Source organism: Octopus bimaculoides, chromosome 18 (genome assembly GCF_046866305.1).
Source record: "Octopus bimaculoides isolate indiv1 chromosome 18, ASM4686630v1, whole genome shotgun sequence".
Lineage (NCBI taxonomy): Eukaryota > Metazoa > Mollusca > Cephalopoda > Octopoda > Octopodidae > Octopus > Octopus bimaculoides.
The window spans coordinates 16528797-16537956 of record NC_142945.1 but is presented as its reverse complement, the minus strand read 5'-3'; the positions used below and the strand labels follow the sequence as shown (position 1 = coordinate 16537956).

The 9160-nt window shown below is 37.6% G+C and overlaps 1 protein-coding gene across 2 annotated transcripts in view; it reads left to right on the top strand.

The window, feature by feature from the left end:
- LOC106871188 (uncharacterized) overlaps nt 1–7767 on the top strand; it is a 58654-nt gene extending 50887 nt beyond the window's left edge. The window contains exons 13-17 of one of the 2 annotated variants that reach the window (XM_089365834.1): nt 1641–1748; nt 2668–2770; nt 3259–3359; nt 5217–5325; nt 7436–7767. In XM_089365834.1, coding sequence (XP_089221960.1) covers nt 1641–1748; nt 2668–2770; nt 3259–3359; nt 5217–5325; nt 7436–7600 — 586 coding nt within the window. In that variant the 3' untranslated portion in view covers nt 7601–7767. The remainder of the gene's footprint in view (nt 1–1640; nt 1749–2667; nt 2771–3258; nt 3360–5216; nt 5326–7435) is intronic. The other variant, XM_089365835.1, reaches the window with a different exon arrangement.
- Nucleotides 7768–9160: the final 1393 nt, after the last annotated feature.

The window sequence follows — 9160 nt, the reverse complement described above, 5'->3', positions numbered from 1 at the left end:
TGCAGTCCAGTGATCTAGTTTTGCTTTGCTCATGGGGCAGTTATTTACCCTGTCAGTATATATCAATGTGCTTTTTTGCAGCTATAGTTTAATTGTTATTTCTAGCAATATATGTGCTTGTAGCAGATGCAGTCACAATTAGCGATGACTAAGTTTTGCCTACATGGTTTATATTGCACCTAGCTGCCCATATTAATTTCATACAATGCAATTTAGCATTTTGCTAATACATATAGCTATTCCATGGGAATGATGGAGGCACACTGTTGACAATTCCCATTAGGATAAAATTGTGCAGACACAGGCATGGCTGTGTGGTGAATGGATTTGGTAGACAGAAACTGAAAGAAGGCGGCGAGCTGGCAGAAACGTTAGCATGCCAGGCGAAATGCTTAGCAGTATTTTGTCTGCCATTACGTTCTGAGTTCAAATTCCGCCGAGGTCGACTTTGCCTTTCATCCTTTCGGGGTCGATAAATTAAGTGCCAGTTACGCAGTGGGGTCGATGTAATCGACTTAATCCCTTTGTCTGTCCTTGTTTGTCCCCTCTATGTTTAGCCCCTTGTGGGCAATAAAGAAATAAGAAACTGAATGAAGCCCATTGTATATGTATGTATGTATGTACGCACGCACACACACACACACACAATATATGTAAATGTGTATGTGTGTATATTTGTTTCTCCTTGTCTTGACATCACGTGATAGTTGTAAATGGGGCAGTTATCTACCGTCACTATATAAACTGACAGGGTAGATAAATGTGCTTTTCTGCAGTTACAAGTGCTTTAACTACTATTTTTTGCAATATATGTGTTTGTAGCACATTTAGTTACTACACCCCCCCCCCCACACACACACACAATATATGTAAATGTGTTTGAGTATGTGTATATTCATTTCTCCTTGTCTTGACATCACATGATAGTTGTAAATGAGTGCCGCTGTCATACAAGTGGATCCATTTCAATCCATAATTTTCTGAGAGAACATTTTTTCAAGTTATGTCCCAAAACACTAGTTTTATAAGGGAATGATAACTTATTTTGCTGAATCTTTCACGGACAGTGAAATCCAGTACAAATATGGTTAGAAAAGAGTTAATTATACTCAGTGAAACAAGAATTAGAGGAACCTGATGATGGTTTGTGTTAGCAAATAATTAGTGGGAAAAATTTCACACAAGTCGAATACATAAGTATGTAATGAGAGAGAGGAGATATCTTAGGTTCTAGTCAAGCCTCTTTCTGAAGGAAATCCTTAACTGAAATATCAGATTTCTTTTTGTCAGCTTATTAACTTCTTCCAGTTTGAACTGAGAATTTTTTATATTTAATACTGACAATTTCTAAAAAGAATGAAATAGTTGTTCACATGATTACCAAAGACTAGATAGTTTAAGAACTTTGTAATGAGTAAGCAAAAAAACATTGAATATGTATATTCTATGCATCTTCCATATTTCATAATTTCAGATTCATACTTCTAATTCTATCACATATCATGAAGAAATGATTATCTCCCTTGTACAAAAAGTATGCTAGGAGACTCCATGTGTATACATACTTAAATTATACTTAATTACATTCCAGCTTGCTTACTGATTTATATTATATTTATGAACTTTCTGTTCGGTTTCAGGGATGTTTGTGAGAGTCTATCTCAAGTCCTTGCACAACAACAGGGACAAGTGATGGGCAATTTGGATAAACTTAACAGTGAACGTGTTGCTTTGCAAAAATATAAACGGTAAAGTGAAGAAGAAACAATAGCATTGTGTGTGCTTTGTTTTTTTTTCTTTTTTATTACAAGCAAAATATCTCTGGCAGTTATGGTGATGATAATAAGGATAGTGGTAGGGGTGGTATTGTTTAACCCCTGGTCAATCCTAATAGACCAGACCTTTGATCAAAGCTGTTTCAACCATCACTCAGCTTTTTAATATTTTTCCAGGCACAGCCACGGCTGTGAGGTGAATGGATTTGGTAGACAGAAACTGAAAGAAGACATTTGTATTCATATTTGTATGTATGTATGTATGTATGTATGTATGTATGCATGTATGCATGTATGTATGTATGTATGTATGTGTGCATGTATGCATGTATGCATGTATGCATGTATCTGTGTATGTATGTATGTATGTAGACACACACACAATATTCTTAACTCTAAACCTTTCAAAAACAAGGGTTCTGAAAAGTAGTAAGAAGTTTCCTTCTTAACCACATGATTCTAGGTTCAGTCCCACTGTGTGGCACCTCGAGCAAGTGCTTTCTACAATAGCCTCAGGCCAACCAAAGCCTTGTGGGTGCATTCGGTAAACAGAAACTAAACGAAGCCCATTATATGTATATGTATGTGTGTGTGTGTGTTTGTCCCCCATCTCTGCTTAACAACTCGTGTTGGTGTGTTTACATCCCTGTAACTTAGTGGTTCAGCAAAAAGAGAGCAATATAATTAGTACCAAGTTTTAAAAAGTAAAAGAATAAGTACTGGGGTTGATTTACTTTACTAAAATTCTTCAAGGTGGTGCCCCAGCATGGCCACAGTCTAATGACTGAAATAAGTAAAGAATTATTTTTTCATAAATCACTTTAACTTATGATTTTTTTTCTCTCCTTCAGATTGTAAAACAGAATCTTCCTCTTATTTCCGTCTGTTTCAGAAAAATCTTTGATAAGAGACTTGAAAGAAGCCGAAATCTCAAACACCAAGGAGAGAAGGAAAAGTGTTGTGGCAGAAAGGGAGTGGAAGAACTTACTGAAGAGGTATTACTTTTGCTGTTTTTGTCAAAGGTGTTGTTATAGGCCATGATCAAAGACATTCCAGCTGTCATCATCATCATCATCATCATCGTTTAACGTCCGCTTTCCATGCTAGCATGGGTTGGACGATTTGACTGAGGACTGGTGAAACCAGATGGCTGCACCAGGCTCCAAATCTGATTTGGCAGAGTTTCTACAGCTGGATGCCCTTCCTAACCCCAACCACTCCGAGAGTGTAGTGGGTGCTTTTACGTGCCACCGGCACGAAGGCCAGTCAGGAGGTACTGGCAACGGCCATGCTCGAAATGGTGTATTTTATGTGCCACCCGCACAAGAGCCAGTCATCAGCAAGATTGGTATCACATATAACATAGTTCAAGGCATTATATTTCTCAATTCAATGCCTTTTTGTGATGCAACTTTCCTTAATGCATTCTTGAATTCTCAGGACTGATCTTTATTTTGCCATTTTATTCATCTTTCTTACACAGCAAAAAGTCCAGACACACACCTGCTCAGCTAGCATGAAAGCCCAGAAGGCACGTGAGGATCGATTACACCGAGAAATTAGTCATGCTTCAAATATGAAGAGGTAAGTTTGGTGACAATGAGCAGTGCTGCGTTAGGGTAAGCTTTCTGTTAGATTGATTCAGTGATAATTCAGAGTAGGTTCCTCGTTTTATTGTTATTCAACATTTTCTGTTTTTGATGTTAGGAATCAGTAGGAATGTCTCAACATATGTTTCTACTCCCCCACCTCTGTCTTGAAGACTATAAGACTTATTGCTTGTTCATGGCTACTTTAGATCAGTGGTTCTCAACTGCTTTTTGTCCATGGATTTCCTTTGATTCTTATTTCACTCTACTGGACCCCCATAACTATTTGATGTTTTAAAAAATCCTATTATATTTTTTCCATGTCTATGTGGTAAGAAGTTAACTTCTCAACCACATGGTTCTGGGCTCAGTCCCACTGCATGGCACCTTGGGAAAGTGTCTTCTGCTATGACCTTGGGCCAACCAAAACCTTGTGTGTGGATATGGTAGATGGAAACTGAAAGAAATCCATCACATATATATATATATCACATGTGTATTATATGATTCCTTGATACTGCGTAGACTAAGATCCCCATTGACAGGCCACTTGTATTTATAGGGTATTAAACACTTTCGGTATGCAAATTAAGAACTCCTTCATAGAGTAACTGCTGCATTTGTTGAGTATATAAACAATTTGGCTGCTTGTTTCTCTGGAGACTGTCAGAATGTTGTAGATGCCTCTGATGAGAACCCAATAAGGTTGCTCATCATTTTTTTCAGTCTGCGGAGAAATGGCTAAAATTTTCCTTGTTTATAATTGTACCATATGTTACATATATATTTATATATATCTGTGTGTGTGTTTGTATTTGTACCCCCTCCCACCACTTGACAACCAGTGATGGTTTGTTTACATCCACATAACCTAGTGGTTTAGAAAAAAGAGACTGACAGAATATAAGTATCAGACTTAAAAATAAGTACTAGAGTCAATTCATTCGACAAAAATTTCTTCAAGGCAGTGCCCCAGCATGGCTGCAGTCTAAAGACTGAAGCATGTAAGAGATAAAAGGAAGATATTATTAGGAAATATGTAAAGAAATTGTTAAAATATTTTGTGCATTGTGGAAATTTAGCCAGTTTATTGCACCTAAATTTTAACAACAAAATCTTATAAGGAACCTCAAGGGTCATATGGGTGCTGGTTGAGAACCTAAGGTCAAGTTGTAGCAGTAAATCTGTTGTTTATCCTCTGGTCTTAGTCTTCTGTTATAATAATTCCATTCACATCTAATATGCATTATAAAAATATAACTCAGTTGAGAAATCCTGGTGACCTCCCTAGTACTGCTACCATGAAAAATGTTTCAAGAACATTCTGTAAAGTGGTTGGCCTTAGGAAGCTGTAGAAACCATGCCAAAGCAGGCATTGGAGCTTAGAGTATTTCTCTGGATCATTGGCTCATGTTGAACCGTACAACTCATGCCTGCATGGAAAAAGAGACATTAAATGATGATAGTGATGATGAGGAGGAGGATGGTGAAATCAGCCTTTGTACTTGTTACCTTGTGTGTGTGTGTGAACCCTGGTAATATTTGAGTTTAGAACTAAAATGGTGAGCAGGCAGAATTGTCAGCATACAGGACAAAATGCTTAGTGGTATTTTGCTATTTGAAGTAAGTCAATGATTACTTGAATTCTCTTTTGTTGGTTAGCACCTTCTGTCCTCCCCTTTTTATGATGGTAGGATGAAAGGAAAAGGAGTCTTGGATTCTATTTCTAGCAGGCTGAGAAATCACTTAGACGGGACACTCATTTGCAAGATGTGTCCAAGGATTGTATTATCCTCACTCATCTAATTAAAGACTCACTACTTATGATGCAATATCCATATCTTTATTTCAGGATCAACAGATATCTTGAGTTGTGGAAAGAGAAGACAGTAGAACATCTGAGTGAGAAAGAAAAGCGGTTGGAAGAAATACAGGCTGCCAGGGAGCAGCAAATGAATGAGGTGAATTTTCTAGTCAGATGGATTGCACTATGACTGTCTGTTGATCTGAACACCTGTATGCTTGTCTGCCTATCTGTATACTTGTCCATCTGTCTGTCTGTCCGTCCATCCACTGTCTTATCTGCCTGCCTGTCTTTTTCCATTTTTACTTGTTTTAGTCATTGGACTATGGTCATGCTGGGGCATTGCCTCGAAGAATTTTAGTTAAGCAAATGGACAAATGTTTATTCTTTCTTTAAAGTCTGGTACTTATGCTATTGGTCGCTTTTGCCAAATTGTCAAGTTGCTGGGATGTAAACAAAGCAATAGCGGTTGTGAAGCAGTTGGGGAGTTAAACACAAACACTCACATGCATACACACTCACACGTGTGCATATACATAGACACACACACACACACATCCAACCAGCTTCCACATAGTTTCTAATCTACCAAATTCATTCACTAGGCGTGGGTCAGCCAGAAGCTGCAGCAGATGACACTTGCCCAAGGTGCCATAGAATTGGATTGAACCTGAGACCACACACACTGTTGCAAAGTGAGCTTCTTAATTACCCAGCCATGCCTGCACCAATCTATATGTTTGTTCATCCATCTATCACTGCATTATCTACCTGCCTATTTAATACCTTCCACTGTATTCATCTACCTTTCAATATATCTACAACTTTATCTGCTTGGAATTAATGTTTGTTTATCACCACATCAATCTGGCTGTTTGACATTACTACCAATTTTTGACCCCAGGAAGAGCTACTTGCAGCTGGTTATCAATGCAATCTGCACCTGGTATATATTGCAAGAGGGGAGCGAACTTCTACCAGCTTCTTATTTCTTTATTGCCCACAAGGGGCTAAACATAGAGGGGACAAACAAGGACAGACAAAGGGATTAAATTGATTACATTGACCCCAGTGCGTAACTGGTACTTATTTAATCGACCCTGAAAGAATGAAAGCAAAGTCGACCTCAGCGGAATTTGAACTCAGAACGTAATGGCAGATGAAATATCGCTAAGCATTTCGCCCGGCGTGCTAACGATTCTGCCAGCTCAGTGCCTTCTACCATCTTCTAGTAGATGATGGGATCACCAGGGCAGTTTTGGGCTATTTGTACTCATTGTCAGTGGTGAATACCTGACCGCTAGAAATAGCAGGAATTCACCCCAGCTCACAATATATAGAAGACCAAGCAACAATCAGTCACTGATATTGCAAGTGGTGGGGTGTTCACCACTGATGATGGGCCAAATTGCCTGAAACCATCCAGTCTGGTGATCATTTCATCTGGGTGTAGATTGCATCGATAATTGGCTGGAGGAGGCTCTTTCCAATGTTAAAAATGATAGTAACGTCAAACAGCCATATTGATATGGCGATAAACATTACTTCTCAGTATAGTCCCTACTTCCATCTGTTATAGAGATTTTCTCACTAGCTACTTTGCTTTATCTACTTGATTATTTATATATCTAAGGCTTAATCTGTCTGCTAATCTATATATCTGCTTCTTTATCCATATGTTTATAGCTTTATCTGTCAGCTCATTTACATATCTGCAACTTTATCCATCTTCCTACCTTTATATATCTATCTGTTACTCTATATGTCTCTAACTTTAAGTCTCTACTTATCTATATATCTCCCAATTCACCTGTCTGCTTATCTCTCTATCCATTACTTTATTTATCTTCCAATCTATATATCTATCACTTAAACTACCTATACATCTCTCATTTCATCTATATGTCTGTCAGTCTGTTGGCTGTTTGTCTGCCTGCCTGCCCCTTTGCCTCTCGCTTTCTCTCTAGCTATCTGTCTGTTTATCTGTACACCTGCTTTCTTTCTTTCTTTCTTTCTTTCTTTCTTTCTTTCTTTCTTTCTTCCTTCCTTCCTTCCTTCCTTCCTTCCTTCCTTTCTTTCTTTCTTTCTTCCTTCCTTCCTTCCTTCCTTCCTTCCTTCCTTTCTTTCTTTCTTTCTTTCTTTCTTCCTTCCTTCCTTCCTTCCTTCCTTCCTTCCTTCCTTCCTTCCTTCCTTCCTTCCTTTCTTTCTTTCTTTCTTTCTTTCTTTCTTTCTTTCACTCACTCACTCGCATGTCATTTCTATTGCAGGCACGTGCATCAGCTCACCGTTCTATGATTCTACGGAACAAGCTGCGCCAGTACTACGATCCAAACAACTTTGACAAGAAGCTCCTGGAAGCAGAACTCTACATCAAAATGGGATCTGGGATACAAACAGCTGCAAAAAATCTCTCCTCCTTCAGTATAAGCTAAAAGGTATTTTGAAGAGAAGGAGGAGGGAAAGTAAGAGGAAAGAATTTGTCACTGACTAAGAATTGGCTCTACCCCAACCCACCATCATCCTATCTCTCTCAATCCAATATATGCATGTGTGTGTGTATATATATATATATATATATATATATATATATATATATGTTGTTATCATCATCACTAGTAACTACCACTTTTCTGTGTTTGTGTGGGTCAGATGGAGTTTGTTGCGATGGATTTTCTACAGTCGCATGTCCTTCCTGTTGTTAACTGTCATCTGTTTAAAGTAAGGCAATATATCCCCATGACTTGACAGATTTTCATGGAAGACCGGAAATGAAGAAAACTAGCTTGACGATGACAGTGGTTTACAACTATCACAAAATGTCAAGACAAGGAGACAGTAGTGCACGCACGCATGCACGTGCACACACACACACATGCACACAAATATATGACAAGCTGATTTCAGTTTGTGTCTGTCAAATCCACTTGTCAAGATTTTGGTTGGTCTAGGGCTATAGTAGAAGACACTTTCCCAAGGTACCATGGTGTGGAATTTAACCTGAAACTTATGGTCAGGAAGCTAACTTCTTACCATACATCTATACCTGTGCTTATACATACATATATATATATATATATATATATATATATATATATATATATATATATATATATATATATAAATATGTGTGTATGTATGTATGTTTGATTATTTCGATCAAATGATCAAAATGGTTACAGTTCAAACAAAATACAACACACACACACGTTGATAGGTCATATATTGATAGGTAATCTTAAGGAAACCTGAGGGTTTTTCTTTTTGGTGGAAACATACCTTGTAAATACAGTAATTTATCAACTTTTATTGTCTAAATGCTCTGATCAATGTGTGCCATTTGTAAACATAAAACATATAAGTAACTGGTCATATAATATTGATTTCAAATTTTGGTTCAAGACCAGCAATTTCAGGGCAGTGAGTAAGTTGATTATATTGATCCCAGTACTCAAATAGTATAACAACACTTCCCTCATTTTTAAATATTGGCTGAGTACTAAAGATGAACATGGAATCGAAACAAACCATGGAAAAACACAAAGTATATATATATATATATATATATATATATATATATATATATATGCATACAAATATATGATGAGTTTCTTTCAGTTTCCAGCTATCAAATCATTTCACAAGGCTTTGGATGGCCTAAAGCTATGGTAGAGGATACTTACCCAGAGTGCCACACAGTAGGGCAGAACCTGAAAACGTGGCTGGGAAGCAAGCTTCTTCACCACATAGCTCCTCCAATGGCTTTAGTAATATTTGTGAAAGCTTTTGTGTGGGCATTTGCTCCATCTTAGTTGAAACCGTATAAGTGAAGTATTAATGCCACAGCTGTTCAGTTCTAGGAGACAGAAGTTGTGCAAAATAAATATGCCATCATTATAATTTGCTGATATTTTATCTACACTTTTTTCAAAGAGATAAGGACCTATTGCACTGACGTTTGCCATACAGTACTGCACTGTTTCATGTTCGCAGCG